At 37.1% G+C, this 25,064-nt stretch overlaps 1 protein-coding gene across 3 annotated transcripts in view; it reads right to left on the minus strand.

Annotated features, from left to right (window-relative positions):
• Positions 1–15,135, minus strand: part of LOC144969098 (pyridoxal kinase-like) — a 40,844-nt gene extending 25,709 nt beyond the window's left edge. For all 3 annotated transcript variants that reach the window (XM_078908149.1, XM_078908151.1, XM_078908150.1), the window contains exons 1-2: positions 14,872–15,135; positions 7,792–7,846 (exon numbers count right to left, since the gene is read on the minus strand). In XM_078908149.1, the coding sequence (XP_078764275.1) occupies positions 7,792–7,846; positions 14,872–14,958 (142 nt within the window). In that variant the 5' untranslated portion in view covers positions 14,959–15,135. The remainder of the gene's footprint in view (positions 1–7,791; positions 7,847–14,871) is intronic.
• Between the last annotated feature and the right edge of the window lie 9,929 nt (positions 15,136–25,064).

Consider the following 25,064-nt stretch of genomic DNA (forward strand, 5'->3'; position numbering starts at 1 on the left):
ATATATATAGAAAGAGAGAGAGAGAGAGAGAGAGAGAGAGAGAGAGAGGGAGAGAGATAGATAGATAGAGAGAGAGAGAGAGAGAGAGAGAGAGAGAGAGAGAGAGAGAGAGAGAGAAAGAGAGAAAGTGTGTGTGTGTGTGTGTGAGAGAGAGAGAGAGAGAGAGAGAGAGAGAGAGAGAGAGAGAGAAAGAGAGAGGGAGAGAGCGAGAGAGTCTCATAATATTATGGTAAAGTTGCAGCTCACAACACTAACGGGTAATTTAGATACGAATACAAAGGAACCTTTAAAGATAAGTGGAGTTACTGTCTCTTAAAATAAGACTCAGTCGCTGGTGTATTTATATATCATCATCGTTTGTTTTGTTTTTTTTTTTTGATGTTTTGTTTTTCTTTATTTTTTATTTTCACAAAAATAAGTAATAAGCATGGGGGCTCGTGGCTCAGCGGTACCGTATTGGCTTCGTACCCGAAAGTTACCTGCCGCTGCGATGTGTGGCCTTGAGCAAGTCACCTTGCCTAGCTCAATTTACAGCGCTACACTGCGGCTGACGCCTGGGTCATCCTAGTCTTCCCTTGGAATAGACCAAGAGACAAATTTCCCCTATGGGATGAATAAAGGGAATGTTATTATCATTTATTTATTAAATGTTTTATTTCGGTCTGAATTGTCGCCAATTAATGCGTCGTTGATAAAATATCTTTTGTTCTTTGCATGTGTCATAGAATAGAACCCCTCCCCCCCCCCCCCCCCCCCCCCCCCCCCCCCCCCCCACACACACACAGAGTAATAGAGAGAGATAGAAAGAGAGAAAGAGAGAGTGCGTCGTTGATAAAATATCTTTTGTTCTTTGCATGTGTCATAGAATAGAACCCCCCCCCCCCCCCCCCCCCCCCCACACACACACAGAGTAATAGAGAGGGATAGAGAGAAAGAGAGAGTGCGTGTATGTGTTTGTGTGTTGTGTGTATGTGTGTGTGAAAGAGGGAGAGAGAGGGGTAGAGAGAGAGAGAGAGAGAGAGAGAGAGAGAGAGAGAGAGAGAGAGAGAGAGAGAGAGAGATCGTAGCCATCGTATCACAATGGCCAGGATCACATGGTACAAGTTGTAGCTCAAAACACTGGAGGGCATTTTAGATATGAATGCAAATTAATATAAATCTTTAAACATTTGTGGAGTTACTGTCTTTTAATTATTTTTAATTATAATGTTTTCTTTCGGAGCTGTAGCAATTAATAGCGTCGATACAATATCACGTGTTCTTTGCGTGCATGTGTAACCTGGTGTGTCAAACCGATTTGCAAGCTGATAGTGGAGTGATTCAACCAGGTACAATTGATAAACAAATAAACGAGATAAACACATTTCAAAAAAAGGCCCCAGACATCTGCTTTTGCTTATCCTCTTGTTTTTTGGTTTTGTTTTTAAGGGTTTTACGGCGCTTGCAACACATTAATGTCATATCAGCACCAGTAAAAAGGACGAAAATGGGTTAGTATAAAGTTCTAGAATTACAATTAGAGCACCCAAGAAAAGGCAGGACAAAGGGGAATTGGTTCAAATAGGAAATAGATGTAAATTCCAAGAGCATACCATCAAAGTACCTAGTTTGAGATCACCTAAAAGTCCATCCAGACACAAGCAGAGATCCCCACTAAGAGGAATACACTCAAATGTTTAACAAATCATATATAATACAAAGAAAACATAATACAGTGCATACAGAGAGATGATTTACAAGGAAAAAAATATCATCTCCCAAAACTATACATTTGGTACCCGGCCAGTGCCAGGACAAAACCAAGTAATCTCATTCCAAGACAAAGATAGAAAGCCAGTTGGAAAACAGATATAGGGGGATAGAAGACACAGTAAGTACCTCCCTGCCCACTATGGGAGGTCAGGAACCCCACCCAGACATAGGGGGATCGAAGACACAGTAAGTACCTCCCTGCCCACTATGGGAGGTCAGGAACCCCACCCAGACATAGGGGGATCGAAGACACAGTAAGTACCTCCCTGCCCACTATGGGAGGTCAGGAACCCCACCCAGTCTTATCACTTATCCTCTTGGTTCATTGGTGGAACGTAAGGCGCCAACAAAGTTCCTCCAGGCATCTCTGTCCCGTGTCAGCCACCTCAGCTCAATCCATGTATTTCCAGCCTCTTTCATCTCCTCTTTAACTGTCCGTCTCCAGATGCCCAAATGGGTCTGCCTCTCTTTCTCTTTCCCGGTAGGGACCATCTTAGTGCTGTTTGAGGTAGCCCGGGCATTTTCATTTGAAGAACGTGACAAACAAGTCCTCTTGCATGGTCGTTGATCACTGTCATCATCACCCAATCAATAATAACAAGAAAGATTGTAGGAGAGATTACACATCCTTGCCTGACTCCTGTCTGTACACGAAACCAGTCACTTTGTTGTCCGTCATGGCATACAGAGCACTGGTTGTCTTTGTGCATATATTCTTCTTTACGCTGATGACTTTCTTTGGGAATCCATACACTGTTAGTATTTTCCAAAGTGATGGACGATGAATTCTGTCAAAAGCCCTCTGAAAATCTATATAATTCCACAGGAAAAATTCCACACTATTGGTTGCTAGACAAATGTTCTCAAGACAAAGATCTGGTCAGTGCATCCTCCTCCACTTCTGAAACCTGCATGCTCCTTCTTGAGAATTCTTCCAATGCCGTGTTTCAGACATTGTAAAAGGATTCTGCAAAATATTTTAAAGGGGCAGAGAGTAAACTGACCCTCTCCAAGTTCCACATTCCGAAAGGTCGCCTTTCTTGGGTAGTTTCACAATGATTTCTCTTTTTCATGCACCAGGAACTCACTCTTCTTCCCATACTTTATTGAACAATTTTCATATCTGCAGTAATTCTATCTTTGCCAGGTGCCCTGTTCCCTTTTGTCTCCGTGGTGGCTGTCTCTATTTCTTGGCAGGTGATGCGGTTATGTTTCAAGTTAATGGAAAATCCCTTTTCGTCTAATATTGCCTCCTCCTCTTGATCGGGACTGTTCATTATATTCCATAAGTGATCCACTCATCTCTTCAACTGATCTGTATTATTGTGCTTTTTCCCTGTTTGGTCCCTCACATTCGTGGTTTACGTGCTAAATCCTCCAATGAGTGTTTTCGTTACCTTATACACATTGCGAGTGTCTCCTCTTCGTGCTGCATCTTGCGCCTTTGCGACTAGGCTTTCGATGTATTGTCTTTTATTTTTACGAGCATTCTTGTTAACTTCCTGTACATATCCAAGGCTGCTCTTTTATCATCTTCATTCCCTCCCAGCATAACAAGTTTAGCCATTTTTTCGTTCCTCAATGAGTTGCCATGTGTTGTCAGAAGAAATCCATTCTTTCCTTTTCTTCTTTTGTATCCCAAAACTGTTTTGCTGGTGTCCAATATCACCTCCTTTACATTGTTGCAAAGGTCATTGATATCATCTGCAAGTATACTGTCCAGGATTTGGTATTTGTTGTATAGATTGATGCAGTATTCGATTCTCACAATAGGGTCGCTCAGCTTACTTTTGTCGAATAATTGTTCATTTGATTTTTTCTGTGTTTTTTATTCCAGCTTCAACTGTATTCTGCAAAATAGTAGGAAGTGGTCTCAGCTTGCGTCTGCCCCTCGAATAGCTTTGACATCTTTAAGGGAACTCCTCAATGTAGCAATGCGGTCGATCTGGTTTCTTGTTTGTCCATCGGGTGAGATCCAGGTCAGCTTGCGTATATTCTTGTGCTGAAACACAGTTCCGCCTATAACAAGACCATTTTCAAGGCAAATGTCAATTAACCTTTGTCCATTTTCATGTCTTTCTCCGACTCCCTCCTTTCCCATGCATCTCTCATTACCTTTGTTGTCAGGGGCGGTTGCTGGCTGTCTATTTAAGGCGGCATGGATCGAAAACATTCTCTCACCGTACTCAGGTGTAAAATGAGTACCAGACCGGAAGCAGTGTTGTCTGTGGTGGAGGAAAATGTTATCTCGCCCAACAGGCATCATGTCTCGTCTTCATTTTTCTATTGGCTTAGGAGCCCTTTTTAAGTGTCTTGAGCTCACTCAGTGGATATTGCGCAAAATCAATGTTCTAGTGGGTTTATTTTTTTAGAATGCGTGTTTATTTTGTGTGAAAAAAAACGGGGGGGGGGGGGGGGGGGGGGGGGCAAGTGTGGTTTGAATTATAAAGAGATATACTCAGGTAACTGGTATTTACGATGGGCATATATTATGGAAAAGAGGTCCATTTGTCGATTTACCTCTAGAGAAAAAAATTGTATATAACCCGATCATTGAATCTATTGATCCTTTCATAGTTGTTTCGGTATGGATTGCGATACAAGTATGTGCATTGAGATTTGTGAATATCATTTTTAAAAAAAGAACAACATAACAACAGCAGTTAGACCGTCATATAAAATTTCTTCCTTCGAATATCAACTGTGATAACAGTCATTAATAGAAGGAATAGAAAATCCAAACTCAATGCAAAGCTCAATGCACTACTTATCTACTCCAAAGACAATAACAATAACATAACTACACGTTGAACTGCTGTGTGTGTCAGCTGTGGGTTAATGGACTGGGATTCTTATTTATAGCATCATGGGGCTCTACTCGGTGAATGATTTGTGTAATATTCGTATTGATGATTAAAATCCATTTCAGCCAAACGAATAGCATAACATCTATATTTATTGACATTTTCTTCATCCGTATCGTCTAATTACAACAAACCTGTTCTTCCAATGAAAAAACTAATATGGTTTTGATTTCTCCCAAGTCAGACCCCAGGGTGTGCAAAACTAAATTTGCCGCCTGACCTAGTTAATTTAGCAGTAAAGAGTATCAGTTGTTTGTGGTGGGAAGTGGATAACCGTGGTTTTAAAACAGAAGAAAACAGTCTTTTATATAAAATACTTGGGCGGCCTGTTGACTGTTTGGCTCATGGTAGCCCCCATGCCCCACCCTCAGCTCATTGTCGCACGTCATCTCGCCTCGCGTGGGGCAACAAGAAAAAGAGAGCCGTCTGTGATGACGCACAACCTTCGTACCTATCATGGCTAGTAAGACAGGAGAGATATGCGAGTGTTAAGCAGAAAGCAGCATATGCAAAAATTGAGACGAAAAGCAGTATCTGCTAAATTTGAAAAATATAGGGCGGCACAAAACAACTTCGCTCAATAGACCGACCGCCAGTGTTTGTTGACAGTCCCAACTTTAGCATTAAGTCTCCCACGAAGATCAACGTGTCATGGCGTGGGGTAATGTCTATTTGTGTTTAGAGAATATTGTAGAATCTGCCTTTCTCTTCATCTGTTGCCTGTTCTGCGTTCTGTTGAGGAATAAAACTATATGACGGTAGCTTTGGAATATTTGGAGAAAATTCTTGCTCTAATAATTCTTAAGTTGACTCGTTCCCATCCCATTAAGCTTTGTCTGGCTTCCTTGTCCATAAAAATACCATCTCCCTCTTGGTGTTGACCATCTGTGCGTCCTGAGTAACACACCGATTCACCCGAACTTAGAGTCACAATGCTTGAATCCGTCAATCTCATTTCACTCACTTATTCCAACGATGCAAATTCTACACCTTCCCATTTCCCTTAAAATCTGCGTGGTTCTTCCAGTTCCACATAACGTCGACACATTCCAGGCACCCACTCTCACCTCCTGCTTGGGCTTGCTCAGGGAAAACGTCGGAATAGAAACTTCCATTAGGCTTTCGTCTCTATTTGTAATTAAAGTTAACTCTGGCTCGCGTGAAATATAATGTCTTTTAATTCTTCTAACTACGCCACTACCACATCATCTCATTCATCTGTGGTATTTCATTCATCCTGTTTTGTTGATAAAGGGGAAACCCGAAACGTTCATATGATCTGTTTTTGTAATTAAATTGAAGCTTACATTCAACTTCACATTATTCTTTACTTCTTCGAGCTTCGAGCAGCAACATTGACTTCAGTTCTTCTTGGCGTTTCTGTAGCGTGGTGTTTTTTACATGGTGGGGTGCTGGCCCAATGCACGACACTCCAAATTTCTCATCCTGGACTTGGGACCAGGCAATTGTGTGTTTATCCGTCTGCTTTTAAGTGTTTATAAAATAAATCGACAAGGTAACACATTTCAAACAATTACATCTAGTTCTAGCTGCTTTTAAGTGTTTATGGAAATCTGCAAAGTGTAAGATGAGGCATGTTTTCACAAGTTTAGTGTCATCTTTATCTATTGACATTACATCGGTAAAGATGATGTTGAGATAGTTGACTGTTTTAAATATTTAGGAATAACCATTGATAGTTCCTCAATTTCTCTCAACATATTAATATAATATCTAAGAAAGTTGCCCAAAGATTATACATCCTAAGGAAATTGAGAACATTTCAAGTAAGGAAGAAAACTATGTTAAGAGTTTATGACTCATTGATTAAAAGTGTAATTGCGTTTGGCTGCACCATATGGTTTGGAGGATGCCGACTGAAAGATAAATAAAAAATTTCAAAATCTATCAAAGAGGCATCAAAAATAATAAAACCATCCTCTTGATGGAGTAGAAAGAATTCATGGAAAAGCAATAGAAAGGAAAGCATTCTCAATTACCAACAATAAAAAACATATTTTATACCATGAATTTAGTCTTTTACCATCTGGGAGAAGGTTTTGTCAGATTAAATGTAGAACTAACAAGTATAAATCAACGTTCGTTCCATCAGCAATAAAAATTTTGAATATTTCATATGGTGCAGAAAAACCAAGGATTGATTCGTTGACTGATTAACTGATTAATTTATTTAATGTAAGATTAACTGACCAATTGATAATGATGATAATTTTTGGTGTCGAATTGCCACAATCGTAACAAATTGAAAACGAAATGAATATGTTTATGTTGTGTATATCGCACGTGTGAAAGAAAGAGAGAGAGAGAGAGAGAGAGAGAGAGAGAGAGAGAGAGAGAGAGAGAGAGAGAGAGAGAGAGAGAGAGAGAGAAAATAAGTAGGAGTGAAATATTTGTTCAATGCTACAGTTATCGTTTAACGTTATAACAAGTGTAACTAAATGACAAATTGCCATATTTATGGACAATAAAGCTCTATTTATTATTATTATTATTATTATTATTATTATTATTATTATTATTATTATTATTATTATTATTATTATTATTATTATTAATAAAAAGATGTAAAAGTTTACTGCCCCCCCCCCCCCCCCCCCCCCAATTAAAAAAAATGTAACTCTGCTGCGTCAATGCAGTGTTTAAATAGGCATGGCTAACTTTACTATGTACGAGCATAATATCATTCATATTCAAATGAATGCGGCTATGTGGTCTTGTGGTATGACACTCGCTTTCGGATCGGAAGGTCCTGGGTTCGAGCCTCGCTCGGCGCATAGTTGAGTCCTTGGAAAAGACTCTTTACTCACATTCTCTCACCATACTCAGGTGTAAAATGAATACCTGGCCGTTAACAGCGTTGTCTTTGTCCGAAAAATTGTAATATCGCCTAACAGGCGGCATGTCCCGTCCTACATTGCTGTTGACCAGGGACCCCTTGTAAAGCGCTTTGGGCACATTTAGTGGATATTGCGCTATATAAAAGCTAAATTTTTTTTTTTTAAATATCCTATTAATGCTTTTGATATGAAAAATAAAAAGAGGTCCATCAATAATATCATCAATGGATCATAAACAAAAATGAGTAAGAAAACATTGCTGATCTTATCGAAATATCTCTTTCTGCATTTGTCTGGTACTGTCATAAAGGACTTACCTGTGTGGTTGGACACTTGTATGGAGTTGATGGGGCTGACATCATAACCAAGGAGCTGAAATTGAAAAAGGGATGATTAAAAGATTGGAGATGGCAATGGGCGCATTGCATTGGGTATAACGACAAAACAATGTTACCTCAGATATCCATCAACCCTCTCCAACGATAAAAAAAAACACCCTTATTTTTCTCCATATCGACCATTTTCCGGATTTTCCCCAAAACGTCATCGTGACACATAATAAAATAGATTTTTAAAACTCTAGCTCAAAAGGAATAAGAACATGTTATAAATAGTTTTATTCAGCAAAACGGCCACTATAACACAGCATTAAATTCATATAACTGTAACAAATAATATATTCTTCAGATTTTGTGACGATTGTCCTATAGATGGTATGCAGAGGGTTAAATCTGAAACTTCAAAGGAATGTCTGGATTGAGACTATTTGACATGACGTCATTTTAACCAGTTAACTGCCGTACTCTAGAATAACATGTCTTTAAAATTTTGGCAAAAAAACAACAAACCAACTCGTCCTTCAAATATCAATTGATTAAAATGACCATCATCTTGGCAAACACTCTAAAACCTTCAATCGATCGATATAATTTATTATTATTATCATTATTAATAATAATAATGAAAATAATAATAATAACAATAATAATAATATTAATAATAACAATAATAATAATAACAATAATATAATATAATAATAATAATAATAATAATAATAATAATAATAATAATAATAATAATAATAATAATGATAATAATAATAATTTGAATAATAATAATAATAATAATAATAATAATAATAATAATAATAATAATTTTAATAATAATAATAATATAATAATAATATAATAATAAAATAATAATAATAATAATAATAATAATAATAATAATAATAATAATAATAATATAATAATAATATAATAATAATATAATAATAATAATAATAATAATAATAATAATAATAATAATAATAATAATAATAATAATAATAATAATAATAATAAAGTATCACATTTATTTACTGTCGTACCCAAAAATTAGCAAATCATGGCGCGTGGTATTTAAATTAGAACGAATGGGGAAGTGATAAGAATGAGCTGAGAGGTGTCGGTTATGCGAAACGGCGATGGAGTGCGTGTATGTGTGTCTGCGTGTGTATCATACACATGCAGTATTGATAGATACACACATTCGTAACCGTCAATTTCAATGTCACAGTAAATCATCAGTGGTTGAAATCACAGGTCGCATTTTATTTTAATCCTTCAATTAATCTAAATTTTTTTTTACGATGGTTGGGTGAAATTTGTTCGAGGAAACCGTGTTCGGGGTAAAAATTATTGTTTGTTTTTGTTTTTAAGGGTTTTACGGCGCTTGCAACACATTGAGGTAAAAAGGAAGAAAATGGAATAGTAAAAAGTTCTAGAATTACAATTAAAGTACCCAAGAAAAGGTAAGACAAAGGGGAATTGGTTCAAATAGGAAACAGATGTAGATTCCAAGAGCACACCATCAAAGTACTTAGTTTGAGATCACCTAAAAGTCTCATCCAGACACAAGCACAGGTCCCAACTAAGAGGAACACACTCAAATGTTTACAAATCACATAATATAATATGTAAACTAAACATAATACAATGCAGAATAGAGAGATGATTTACAAGGAAAAAAATATCATCTCCCAAAAAACTATTACATTTGAAAGTTTCCCTCCCAGCCAAGGACTCTGGCCAGGGTCAGGACAAAACTAAGTAATTTTATACCAAGACAACGACAGGAAACAATTGGAAAACGGGTATGGGGAGATAGAAGACACAGCATGTACCTCCCTGTCCTCTCTAGGAGGTCAGGATCCCCACCCAGGGGTAAAAATTAATTCGAGGAAGGAGTGGAATGAAAACAACGAATAATAAGGAAAAAATTCGGGACAATCGAATGAGTTCGAGGAAGCCATGCTGGAGTGTAATCTTAACAGGTGTCCATCTTAAATTATGATCCCTGGTTCAACCCCCCCCCCCCCCCCCCCCGGTGCTCACCAATTAGAGTTCCAGGGTCAATGCGCACATTTACAATGATGTTGTAGTGAAACAACACGAGGGCCACGCCTCTTTATCCTCTGATCAAATAATGAGCAAACTATTGCAGTACAGCAATTGGATTCAATAGTCTGATGTCACGTCGCCCAGCAATGGCGAGCAGCGTGGTTCTAAAGAAAGAAAATCGGTACTTTTTATTCGTCATGCTGGCTAGAATGTTTCATATGTCATGTAATCAGAATGTATAAAAGTCAAAACAAGATCATATTTAAATGTTTTTCTCCTCTGGATACACTTTTATGCTCGTCGGAAAAATATTTCGTAAGGCCGTCCGCCATTGTTCCGATGCGTCATTACGAGGGAAGTGACGTCATGACTGTTGAAGGCTATTGGGAACAGCATGGTGGTTATAGATCTCTTTTTAACAAAAACCTTACTATGAAAAAATTGCTGTGCAATTGTTTCACTTGTTACAGTGAAAAAAAAATGCCTTCCTTTTTATTGAACTTATAACTTCTTCTATTGACCTCTGACGTGGTGGACGAACGGCCTGGTGTGACGCGAGGGATAAAGAGAGAGCCGTCTCCAGTTCCACTAGACCGTGTTTCATCATAACCTAATTAAGCTAACAATAGAGACAAGCAGATAATAAAATGCTTTCCATCATAAATAATTTAGTGAATAGAGAACACAGATAGATAATCATGCGCCGCAATGCTATGTTGACCGCTCTGTAAGGGCATGTGTGGAGAAACGACGCTTTGGGTGAAGCGAGTTTGACATAGTTTGACATACCTAGTATAAAACGTTATTGTTGAGAGAGAGAGAGAGAGAGAGAGAGAGAGAGAGAGAGAGAGAGAGAGAGAGAGAGAGAGATCTTTTTTTTTTCAATGAATCATGTGGTGTTTTACGATAAGCATACGTTGATTAGTAGGAGAGAAAGAGAGAGAGAGAGAGAGAGAGAGAGAGAGAGAGAGAGAGAGAGAGAGAGAGAGAGATCAATTTTTTTTCAATGAATCATGTGGTGTAATTTACGATAAGCATTGATTAGTAGGAGAGAAAGAGAGAGAGAGAGAGAGAGAGAGAGAGAGAGAGAGAGAGAGAGAGAGAGAGAGAGAGAGAGAGAGAGAGAGAGAGAGAGAGAGAGAGAGAGAGAGAGAGAGAGAGAGAGATCAATTTTTTTTTCAATGAATCATGTGGTGTAATTTACGATAAGCATACTTTGATTAGTGAGAAACTAATCAATATTACGTTACTTTTCTCCCCATGAATCATGAGGTATTTTAATATGAAGCATACTCTGAATGTGTAAAGCCATGTTTCAATATTAAATTTGGATTGCAATTTACCAAATGAAACTATTAGATATTATTGATGTGTTGATTTGACACTGTTTACTTTGGGATTTGGTAATGTTTTTGTTTTTTGTTTTGTTTTTTACTGAAAAGACGGATGTGAAAATGCAATCTTAATGTCTTATCTCACTCGGTCTCTTAGCCTAGACTTAACACTTAGGCCGAGAGTAACAATACTTGTTTGTACACTTGGCTGTGTGGTGTAATAGTATAAAATATATCTAAAAATATGCCCGTTTGAAATATGAAATAATACTATAACTTAGACAACATTTCATCTGAATTTTATTGGATTGTTGAAAGTAAATTTGAGAATGTTGTTTAGTAAGTCGCTCAAACTTTACGTGTACAGCCATGATCGACCGACGGTCAAGGGTGTTAGCGTCGTAGTTACTATGCAACGACCGACGAGATAAATTGGCGGACGTGATTTCGTTGCGGTAACGGGAGGGTGAGCTCCCCCCCCCCCCCCCCCCCCCCCCCCCCCCCCCCCATCTCTCTTTCTCCCTCACACACACACACACACACACACAAATCAAACACTTTCTTTCCCATTCCTCCATGTCCATCTGATCTCGACTTTTCCTCCCCCCCCCCCCCCCCTCTCTCTCTCTCTCTCTCTCTGATGTTAGATCGCATTGAGGGTCGTTTTAAATGATCGATATTTAAGGACGGGTTTTCTGGCCAACATGTAAAAAAAAACACCCCAAAACCCGCGTTTTGTTGGTTTTTTTTTCCCCAGAGTACGACAAACAACAACAACAACAACAACAACAACAACAACTACTACTACTACTACTACTACTACTACTACTACTACTACTACTACTACTACTACTACTACTACTACTACTACTACTACTACTACTGCTGCTGCTGCTGCTGCTGCTGCTACTACTGCTACTACTACTACTACTATACTACTACTACTACTACTACCACTATTACTACTACTACCAACTACTATACTACTACTACTACTATACTACTATACTTACTACTACCACTACTACTACTACTACTACTACTACTACTACTACTACTACTACTACTACTACTACTACTACTACCACTACTACAAATACTACTATTGCTACTATAACTACTACTACTACTACTACTACTACTACTACTACTACTACTACTACTACTACTACAAAGACTACTTATTCTACTACTACAACTTATAATGATGATGATGATAAAAATACTACTACTACTACTACTATTACTACTACTACTACTACCACTACTACTACTACTACTACTACTACTACTACTACTACTACTACTACTACTACTACTACTACTACAACAAAGACTACTTATTCTACTACTACAACTTATAATGATGATGATGATAAAAATACTACTACTACTACTACTATTACTACTACTACTACTACTACTACCACTATTACTACTACTACTACTACTACTACTACTACTACTACTACTACTACTACTACTACTACTACTACTAATACACTACTACTACTACTACTACTACTACCACTATTACTACTACTACCACTACTACTACTACTACTACTATTACTACTACTACTACTACTACTACTACTACTACTACTACTACTACTACTACTACTACCACTACTACAAATACTACTACTACTACTACTACTACTACTACTACTACTACTACTACTACTACTACCACTACTACAAATACTACTATTGCTACTACTACTACTACTACTACTACTACAAAGACTACTTATTCTACTACTACAACTTATAATGATGATGATGATGATGATAAAAATACTACTACTACTACTATTACTACTACTACTACTACTACTACTACTACTACTACTACTACTACTACTACCGCTATTACTACTACTACCACTACTACTACTACTACTACTATACTACTACTAATACCACTACTACTACTACTACTACTACTACTACTACTACTACTACTACCACTATTACTACTACTACCACTACTACTACTACCACTACTACTACTACTACTACTACTACTACTACTACTACTACTACTACTACTACCACTACTACAAATACTACTACTACTACTACTACTACTACTACTACTACTACTACTACTACTACTACTACTACTACTACTACCACTACTACAAATACGACTATTGCTACTATAACTACTACTACTACTACTACACTAGTACTACTACTACTACTACTACTACTACTACTACTACTACTACTACTACTACTACTACTACTACTACAAAGACTACTTATTCTACTACTACAACTTATAATGATGATGATGATAAAAATACTACTACTACTACTACTACTATTACTACTACTACTACTACTATTACTACTACTACTACTACTACTAGTACTACTACTACTACTACTACTACAAAGACTACTTATTCTACTACTACAACTTATAATGATGATGATGATAAAAATACTACTACTACTACTACTATTACTACTACTACTACTACTACTACTACTACTACTACTACTACTACTACTACTAATAATAATAATAATAATAATAATAATAATAAATTAATAACAATAATAATAATAATAATAATAATAATAACAATAATAATAATAATAATAATAATAATAATAATAATAATAATAATGATAATGATAATAATAAATAATAATAATAATAATAATAATAATAATAATAATAATAATAATAATATGATAATAATAATAATAATAATAATAATAATAATAATAATAATAATGATAATAATAATAATAATAATAATAATAATAATAATAATAATGATAATAATAATAATAATAATAATAATAATAATAATAATAATAATAATAATAATAATAATAATAATAATAATAATAATAATAGTTTATAATCTCAACCCCTCCCCCTACCCAAATCCACCTCCGCCACTAGAACAAATCTACTCAGGAGACTGGCAGTCTTAAATGAACACTGCAGTGACTTACATTTGGGAGGACCACACGACTAGTGAAATCAATAATAATAATAATGAAATTGCGCAGCTTGTCCCATACTATAAAATAGAGGTCTATGCCCGGGATCTATAAGATAGTGGGGTCCAATTTCTCGTCTCTTGTCCTATTATAAATGAACAGTATCAACCATGGCGTACTAAAAAAGTAGGGTTATGGTATCAACACATCGCTACGAGAAGGTTAAGTTAATGAAAACATGACAATTTACAAGTAAACAGTCGTGGATGATGTCCTACATGAACATGAGAGAGGCCGACCATGACAGCCGCCAGGGCTTACGTGCTAGTCGATATATCCTGATTAAACCAGTTTGACCGACGCCAACATAAGTCACCACTATTACGCCATTGAGCTATATAATATTACTTGCTTCGTTTGTGAAGAAGAAATATCATAAACTACACATAATAACCTTTAATAAAACATTTTTCTCGGGGGGCCTTCCGAAAGCTCCTACATCCCCAGTATTCTTGTTTTTTATAATGTGGGGGGATTTTTTTTTTAAGTCTCCCCCCTCCCAAATCCCCTACTAGCTAGAACATAAAAAAAAAAGGTTCCCCTCTACTAGAACAAGAATACTGGGGATGTAATATTAAGTCTAAGTTTATATCTTATGATGGATTTGCATATCATGCGAAGTTCAGGGAAAGGAAAACATCAACGCACTCACCTGAAGTGGAAAAGTCGCGCTTTTGTTTCCCACATAACCAAAAACAACTGTGCTGTGAATTGATAAAACTCTTTTTTCGTCTGCCATCCACTTGCAAAGGACAATTCTCAATAAATATTATTTGATGATTCGATTAATATATCATAAATAGCACCAAAATGATTGACCGAGCTACGTGCCAACTGTTCCACGAAAGAGGAATGTCGTTATTTTTATTTTGTGTGCTGTTTACCTGTCCACGGTCGTGGCTTTATAGCCTAGTTTACGTTGTGTGTGTGTGTGTGTGTGTGTGTGTGTGTGTGTGTGTGTGTGGTGTGTGTGTGTGTGTGTGTGTGTGTGCAGTGGGAACCATAGAGAATACAGTAGTCTGTGGTGGGAACACAAAGCTGAAGTCGAGCCTCGGCTGAAGTACAGCAAGTACACGCGTGACTCATTATCGACATTAAACCCTCTTCCGCACTAGGACAGGACTGTCCCGGGACAGTCCTGTCCCAAATCTGTAACATATAGAATTTAGAGAGATCTTCCGCACCTATTGGGACGGGACAAAACAGTCCCGTTGTGTCCCAAGCCGTTGTGAAATGCTACAAAATCAGCGGGACAGGACTGTCCCAGTCCCGTGTTCATATCGTTTGTGATAGTAGAAAAATATAGCAAACTTCCGCACTAGGACAAAAAAGTCCCAGACTTGGCGGCGCCGTGTCAAAATTGAAATGCCTGTCTTTATTTTCTGCATCCCTACTCCTACTCCTACTCCTACTCCTACTACTACTACTACTACTACTACTACTATTACTACTACTACTACTACTACTACTACTACTACTACTACTACTACTACTACTACGACTACGACTACGACTACGACGACGACGACGACTACTACTACTACTACTACTACTACTACTACTACTACTACTACTACTACTACTACTACTACTACTACTACTACTACCACTACTATTTCTACTGTTGCTTCTGCTGCTGCTAATGCCACTAATATATTAATAACTACATCCCTTATATTTTGTATTTATTTCCAATTCCATTGTATTTATTTTCCAACAATAGTCCACACTTTATTTTAGTTCACTTTCTATACTGCATTACACAGTTCCTTCCCGCCTCCCCTCTTTTGACATAATTATGTACGCACCTTTTATAAATTTCTATTGCTCTGTTTTAATTCGCGCTTCCTCACAAAGTAGCAAACAATTTCCTGCCCATCAATGTTTTTGTTTATGCATCTTAACAACGCCACTACCACATTATCTCATTCGTCTGTAGTTTTTAATTCATCATGTGTTGTTGATGAAGGGGAAACCCGAAACGTCCATTTTATCTGTTTTCGTATATTAAACTGAAGCTTACATTCAATTTCACAGTTATAATTTATTTATTTATTTCAATTCTGAATATAAAAAAGCAAGAACAATTCAAAAAATAATTCTATGTGATGAAACCACGTACAGAAGGCATAGCAACATAAATATTTTCGGCAATTTAAAAACGTATGCTTATAAATATAATTTAAGAAGTGTCACACTTTGTGACACAGCAGTAACGTGTCTAAAACCGGTCGCACATCTATTCGGTAACTTGTGGATCAATTATCTTTATCGTTATTTATTTCGGGAATTCTCAATGAAAATATTTTTAAGTAAGTCCTTCTGAGCCACTTGGACTCATTGTAAAACAAATTAAGTCCTTTAGAGCCATGTAGCCAATTGTGAAGGAGTTATTCCGGTTTCAATAGCGTGAAACGGACAATTAACGTATTTGTTTGAAAACCTTTGAACGGGACGCTAGTCTGTAGTCTATCGCAGATTACTATCCCAGCTTGACAGGTACCCTTTTACACCTGAATGGAGTGAGTGATTGGAGTAAATTTTCTTGCTCTAGAAAGTACAAATTGGCTTCGGTCGGAATCGAACACAGAACCTCTGAGTCCAGAGTACAACGCGCTAACCATCGGCCATCTTGCCTCCTAAGCTTATAAATCCGGAACTTATCCATGTTTCTGTGGCGTTGAGCAGACAGATAACAGTTTAAAATTTAAAATAATAAAATTCATTTTTTCATCCCATAGGGGACATTTTTCTCGAGGGTCTATTCCCAGGTAAGACTGGAATAACCCAGGCGTCAGCCGCAATGCAGCGCCGCAAATTTAGCTAGGACAAGGTATAACCAGGCGTCAGCCGCAGTGCAGCGCCGCAAATTGAGCTAGGCGAGGTGACTTACTCAACTGATGCCTTTCGGGTACGAAGCATGCTGACTTTCTATTATCCTCTTGAATGATGCTAGTCCGTCAAAGATTACTTTCATCAGCGAACTGGTACTCATTTGCACCTGGGTAAAATGAGGTGATTCCAAGAAAGTCATTTTAAGATAAGATCGGAGATCACCATAGAGTCTACGGAATTGACCCTAGAGCAATCTTTGGGTCATTAAAGGATGCACCCAATATTGTTTTCTCTTTCAATTTGTCTTTTTTTTTCCACGTGGTAAAGCACAGAAATATGCAACCTCTATTTCATCCATTACTAGTAGTAGTAGTAGAAGTGGTAGTAGTAGTAGTAGTAGTAGTGGTAGTAGTAGTAGTAGTAGTAGTAGTCGTCGTAGTCGTGGTAGTAGTAGTGGTAGTAGTAGCAATAGCAATAATATTACTCTTGCTATAAGAACATTTCATGATTATATAAATCTTATGTAAACAAATCCCATTGTACAGTGTAAAAAATCATTATCGTCATGTCGTATCTTATGTTGATTCATAAAATGTGAATTATTAGAGGTGCAATTGCCTACAAAAAAACTTTTGAATCTTGTAAAAAAAAAAAAAATAATGCATTCGCGCAGGTGTGTCCTGGGACAGTCCTGTCCTAGTGCGGAACCCCTTTTGAATAGAAGTTTTCTCCAGTGGGACAGGACAAATTTGTCCCGGGACAGTTTTGTCCTAGTGCGGAAGGAGGGTTATTATCGTCTGCCACGCACACACATGTGCATAGCGCACACAAACTCTTCCTTTTTAAAAATAATAAAAGCTTTAAAAACTGATGACTTTGTGTGTGTGTGTGTGTGTGTGTGTGTGTGTGTGTGTGTGTGTGTGTGTTTTGTTTTCTTCTATAGATGCTGGTCTTCTCAATCAAGTTGTTGTGGCAATTCTGTAACTTTTGTTTTAACTCACTCAATCCTAGAGATTTTTGTTACTTTTCAAAATTGGAAAAAATGTATTTAAAATGAGCATGTGTATAGATAGATAGTTTTATTCAACTACCATTAACATGTAAAAGTTAAGAACATTAGCTTTTAAACCACGCCTATAATTTGTCTCAGATAAATGTATTAAATAGGCATGGGGTAAAAGTAAAAGCCTTGTCTACTGATAGATATAAGACGTCACTGGATAAAAGTAACCCCCAGTATACTAGGGATATAGTCGGTGTTAGTAGGGTTGAGTGAGTTAAAGGATTTTAAGAGGCTTGCGCACGACTCGTATTACGTCATTTCAGTGCTAGTAAAAAGGAAGATGGTAGAGGAAAAGTCGTTCATTTGAAATTAAAAACACCAAAGAAGAAGCAAGGCAAAGGGATCCGTCCAAACAAGGAACAGAAGCTTCCACGAGCAATCCACCGATGTGTCTATTGTGACATTACCTAAAACTAAAAGCATGACGTAAATATAAGAGATGAAATGAGTAGGAGAGTGCCAGAAGACAATAGAAAATAAAAATTTCGCGGCGGTGATGGGGGTTTGAACCCGCGACTTTACTGGTACGACAATCCCGCCTGGCCGGGAAGAGCGTGACTCTACCGTATGAGCTAGTCACGTTCCCACGTAAATATAGTACTAGTACTCTCCAGTAGGCCATGACTAAAAGTCCCATCCAGTCACGAGCAAAGGATCCCACTATGAAGGATACAATAAAATGTTTTATGTTGTTTGTTTGTTTTTAAGGGTTTTACGGCGCTTGCAACACATTTAGGTTATATCAGCGCCAGTAAAAAGGAAGAAAATGGGATAGTAAAAAGTTCTAGAATTACAATTAAAGCACCCAAGAAAAAGTAAGACAAAGGGGAACTGAGAACAAATAGGGATCAGATGTAGATTCCAAGAGCATACCACCAATGTACTTAGTTTGTTTGTTTTTGTTTTTAAGGGTTTTACGGCGCTTGAAACACGTTATATCAGCGCCAGTAAAAAGGAATAAAATGGGATAGTGAAAAGTTTTAGAATTACAATTAAAGCACCCAAGAGAAAGGAAGACAAAGGGGAACTGGGAACAAATAGGGATCAGATGTAGATTCCAAGAGCATACCACCAATGTACTTAGTTTGCGATCACCTATAAGTCTCATCCGGACACAAGCACAAAATCCAACAAAGAGGAATACACTCAAATGCCAACATTATACATTAAAAATAACAAATTTAATAATACATAATAGAGAGATGATTTACAAGGAAAAAAATATCATCTCCCAAAACAATAACTATGCATTTGACTGTTTCCCTCCCAGCCAGGACTCCAACGAGGGCCAGGAAAAAAACCAAGTAATCTCATTCCAAGACAAAGACAGAAAGCATGTTGGATAACAGATATAAGGGGATAGAAGACACCGTATGTACCTCCTTGCCCACTATGGGAGGTAGGATCCCCACCCAGGTACTTAGTTTGAAATCACCTACAAGTCTCATCCAGACACAAGCACAAATCCCAACAAAGAGGAATACACTCAAATGCTTACATTATAGGCTTACATTCAAAATAAAAATAATAATACATAACAGAGAGATGATTTACAAGGAAAAAAATATCATCTCTCAAAACAATAACTATGCATTTGACTGTTTCCCTCCCAGCTAGGACCCCGGCCAGAGCCAGGACAAAACCAAGTAATCTCATTCCGAGACAAAGACAGAAAGCATGTTGGAAAACAGATATAAGGGGATAGAAGACACAGTATGTACCTCCCTGCCCGCTATGGGAGGTCAGGATCCCCACCCAGAAAATGTTTTACAAAGCAAGATATATTCAAAACTAGTAACTATAAATATCTGTATACATTTGACTGTCTCCCTTCCAGATAAGGATCCCTGGCAAGACCATGAAAAACACCTTCTAAATCCAGAACAAAGACATAAGAGAAACATAGAAATAGAAAACAGATATAGGCGATAGAAGACAGCAAGGACCTTAACAACAATGGGAGGTCAGAAGACCTCGCCCATTTGCCAAGGTGTTTGAAATAAATAAATAAATTATAACAAGTCCGTTGGATTTTATCCTATTCTGTAGATTGCTTTTATTCCTGATTCTGTCAAGAGTTATAACAAATGGTTATTATTATATTATATTTAATCATCATTAATAATATATACATTGTTATTAAGGGTTTCACGGGGCTTGCAACACATTAAGGTCATATCAGCGCCAGTAAAAAGGAAGAAATTGGGACAGTACAAAGTTCCAGAATTACAATTAGTACCCAAGAGAAAGGAAGACAGAGGGGACTAGTTCAAATAGGGAACAGATGAAGATTCCAAGAGCACGCTATCAATGTTCTTAGTATGAGATCACCTTAATGTCTCATCCTGACACAAGCACAGCTCCCCACTAAGACGAACAAACTCAAATGTTTACAAATCATATGTGACACAAAAATAAAACAATGCATTACAGTTACAGAGAGATGATTTACAAGAAAAAAAATATCATCTCCCAAAACAATAACTATGCATTTGACTGTTTCCCTCCCAGCCAAGACTCCAACCAGGGCCAGGACAAAATCAAGTAACCTCATTTCAAGACAAAGACAGAAAGCATGTTGGAAAACAGATATAAGGGGATAGAAGACACAGTATGGACCTAACTGCCCGCTACGGGAGGGCAGGATCCCTACCCAGGAAGACACAGTAGGTGCCTCCCTGCCCACTATGGGAGACCAGGAACCTCACCCAGTAGTTTATACTTTCAAATACCAACACAATGATAATATGAAATGGCACAAAAGTATGTTTACAACTCACATGCATATGACACAATTCCATGTAAAGCTCGCTTCTATTCTTTGAAAAATCTAGCTGTCATCTCACCTCATAATAATAAAAACAACAACAATAATAATAATAATAATAATAATAATAATAATAATAATAATAATAATAATAATAATAATAATAATAATAATAATAATAATAATAATAATAATAATAATAATAATAATGTAGATTCCAAGAGCACACTATCAGTGTAATTAGTTTGAAATCACTCAAATGTTTACAAATCATATGTTTAAAAATAACAGTACATAACAGAAAGATGATTTACACTGAAAAAATATCATCTCCCAAAACTTTAACTATACATTCAAATGTTTCCCTCCCAGCCAGATTCCGGCCAGGGTCAGGAAAAACTAGTAATCTCGTTTTAAGACAAAGACAGAAAGCAATTGGAAAGCAGATACAGGGGGATAGAAGACACAGTAACTACCTCCCTGCCCCCTATGGGAGGTCGTAGAAGTAGTAGTAGTAGTACTAGTAGTAGTAGTAGTAGTAGTAGTAGTAGTAGTAGTAGTAGTAGTAGTAGTAGTACTACTACTAGTAGTACTAGTAGTACTACTAGTAGTAGTAGTAGTAGTAGTAGTAGTAGTAGTAGTAGTAGTAGTAGTAGTAGTAGTAGTAGTAGTAGTAATAGTAGTAGTAATAGTAGTAGTAGGAGTAATGATGGTAATGGGTAGTGATATTAGTAATAGTACAAGTAGTGGTATCAGTAATAGTATTGGTATTATTAATAGTAGTAGTGGTTGTAGTACGAGTGTTCGTATCAGTAGTAATAAAATAAAAAAAAAAAAATTAAAACAAATTAATGAATAAAATGTTACCAAATCAACCACACATACATTTCAATTCACACACTCAAAAGTAAACCCGAATTTAAAAGATAGACATACCAGGGAGCCAACTAAAATATTAATATTACTTTGCACCTTTATCACCAAATATTGGAATGCCCAACCAGAAACATCAATAAACATTAAGAACGTAGATCTTGAATGTGAACACACTTTAAAACACCAATAGTCACAGCTAAATTCAACATCGATTTTGTATACATTTGTTTGTTTTTAAGGGTTTTAAGTACTTATATTAAGGACATAACAGCACCCAGTGATGATAATGGCCATTTGTCAAAAAGGAGGAAAACGTATCGGTCCAACCCAGATAAAATTTTAACATAAATTATCACAGTTTCGTATATTATATTACTACTGTAGTGTATATTTATTCCAAATAGTAGAGATATAACTTACTTTATGTAAATTTTAAATGAATTGTCCTTTCCATAAAACTTAAAACTATTTTAAAAAAATAACTTCTATTCAAGAGATTTAAAATTAACTTTTGATCAAAAGGCCTGAATTTAAAAAAAAATTTTTTCCTTGTTTCATCTGTTACTTTAGTCCAGTGGTTACGGATCTTACAAATAAGACTTAAGTATCTTTAATAAATTATAATTGTAACAGATTAATCTCATCTCTCTATAATCAGATGCCATTTATAAAGTAAACATGAAGATTGATAGAAGAATGGTTGAATTTTTAATTCAGAAAAGTGAGTGGAGCAGGCACTTATGTTGGTAACAACAAGATATGAAGTGAGTACAAAAGTGCCAGAAGACAATAGAGAATAAAAATTTTTTTCGCGGCGGTGGTGGGGTTTGAACCTGCGACCTTATTGGTACGACAACTCCGCCTGGCAGGTGAGAGCGTGGCTCTACCGTGTGAGCTATCCACGAACACAAAAAATATTCGTTTCAAACCCAAAGTCATTTCTAGATCCCTCTCTCACCCACTTCTTGAGATCGCCGATTCGTTCGCCACCATCGCGAAGTAATTTTGACCAGCAGTTAAGCTTAATAGCCAATATTCTCATCACAAACATATAACATAGAAACGATTGAGACATTGAGTATGCTCCGGTGTATGGGGTGAATTTTTAATTCAGAAAAGTGAGTGGAGCAGGCACTTATGTTGGTAACAACAAGATATGAAGTGAGTAGAAAAGTGCCAGAAGACAATAGAGAATAAAAATTTTTTTCGCGGCGGTGGTGGGGTTTGAACCTGCGACCTTATTGGTACGACAACTCCGCCTGGCAGGTGAGAGCGTGGCTCTACCGTGTGAGCTATCCACGAACACAAAAAATATTCGTTTCAAACCCAAAGTCATTTCTAGATCCCTCTCTCACCCACTTCTTGAGATCGCCGATTCGTTCGCCACCATCGCGAAGTAATTTTGACCAGCAGTTAAGCTTAATAGCCAATATTCTCATCACAAACATATAACATAGAAACGATTGAGACATTGAGTATGCTCCGGTGTATGGGGTGAATTTTTAATTCAGAAAAGTGAGTGGAGCAGGCACTTATGTTGGTAACAACAAGATATGAAGTGAGTAGAAAAGTGCCAGAAGACAATAGAGAATAAAAATTTTTTTCGCGGCGGTGGTGGGGTTTGAACCTGCGACCTTATTGGTACGACAACTCCGCCTGGCAGGTGAGAGCGTGGCTCTACCGTGTGAGCTATCCACGAACACAAAAAATATTCGTTTCAAACATAAGTGCCTGCTCCACTCACTTTTCTGAATTAAAAATTCACCCCATACACCGGAGCATACTCAATGTCTCAATCGTTTCTATGTTATATGTTTGTGATGAGAATATTGGGCTATAAGCTTAATCTGCTGGTCAAAATATTCGCGATGGTGCGAGAATCGGTTCAAGAAGTGGGTGAGAGAGGGATCTAGAAATGACTTTGGGTTTGAAACGAAATATTTTTGTGTTCGTGGATAGCTCACACGGTAGAGCCACGCTCTCACCTGCCAGGCGGAGTTGTCGTACCAATAAGGTCGCAGGTTCAAACCCCACCACCGCCGCGAAAATTTTTTTTATTCTCTATTGTCTTCTGGCACTTTTCTACTCACTTCATATCTTGTTGTTACCAACATAAGTGCCTGCTCCACTCACTTTTCTGAATTAAAAATTCACCCCATACACCGGAGCATACTCAATGTCTCAATCGTTTCTATGTTATATGTTTGTGATGAGAATATTGGCTATCAAGCTTAACTGCTGGTCAAAATTACTTCGCGATGGTGGCGAACGAATCGGCGATCTCAAGAAGTGGGTGAGAGGGATCTAGAAATGACTTTGGGTTTGAAACGAATATTTTTTGTGTTCGTGGATAGCTCACACGGTAGAGCCACGCTCTCACCTGCCAGGCGGAGTTGTCGTACCAATAAGGTCGCAGGTTCAAACCCCACCACCGCCGCGAAAAAATTTTTTATTCTCTATTGTCTTCTGGCACTTTTCTACTCACTTCATATCTTGTAGAAGAATGGTTGAGAGATATATGGATATGAGAAAAAAAAAAAAAAAAAAAAGAGAGAGAGAGAGAGAGAGAGAGAGAGAGAGAGAGAGAAAGAGAGAGAGAAAGAGAGAGAGAGAGAGAGAGAGAGAGAGAGAGAGAGAGAGAGAGAGAGAGAGAGAGAGAGAGAAAAGCTTAATTGATGTAGGGTTTTTTTTCTATTCAAGTGGAAGTTATAATTATTATCTGTTTAAACGGACCTGTAACAGTACTACTATTCGTGACCTACTTACAAATAAAATCAAGACTCATTTACCCCCTCCCCCACTCCTTTCCTTTTTGATCATCAACTGCCTCGTCTCACTTACGACATCTAGCACAAGTTTGTCTAGACTGACGCCATAAAAATGGGAGTGTCACCAACGGTCATGCAACTGAGCACAGATGTCAAAATATGACACAAGACATGACGGTGATTTTTTTCACGGGTCCACCATTTCACCTGAGCTTTAATCAGAGGAAAATGTTTGACACGATAAAATCAGTGGAAAATTTCTGAGAAAATCCCAGAATCCCGCGGAAGATTATCACCACTGAGCGCCAGTAAAAAGGAATAAAATGGGATAGCAAAAAGTTATAGAATTACAATTAAAGCACCATTGAAAAGGTAAGACAAAGGGGAATTAGTTCAAATAGGAAACAGATGTAGATTCCAAGAGGACACTATCAAAGTACAGTCGAGAACATGTTACATATTGCTGTTTATGTATTCGTATTATTTGATTTTATTCATATGAGAATGTTTGCATTTTTTGCTTTTAAGAGTTTTAT

The sequence above is a fragment of the Berghia stephanieae genome, chromosome 3, assembly GCF_034508935.2.
Source record: "Berghia stephanieae isolate SIO BIC M18660-M18661 chromosome 3, UCSD_Bste_1.3, whole genome shotgun sequence".
NCBI lineage: Eukaryota > Metazoa > Mollusca > Gastropoda > Nudibranchia > Aeolidiidae > Berghia > Berghia stephanieae.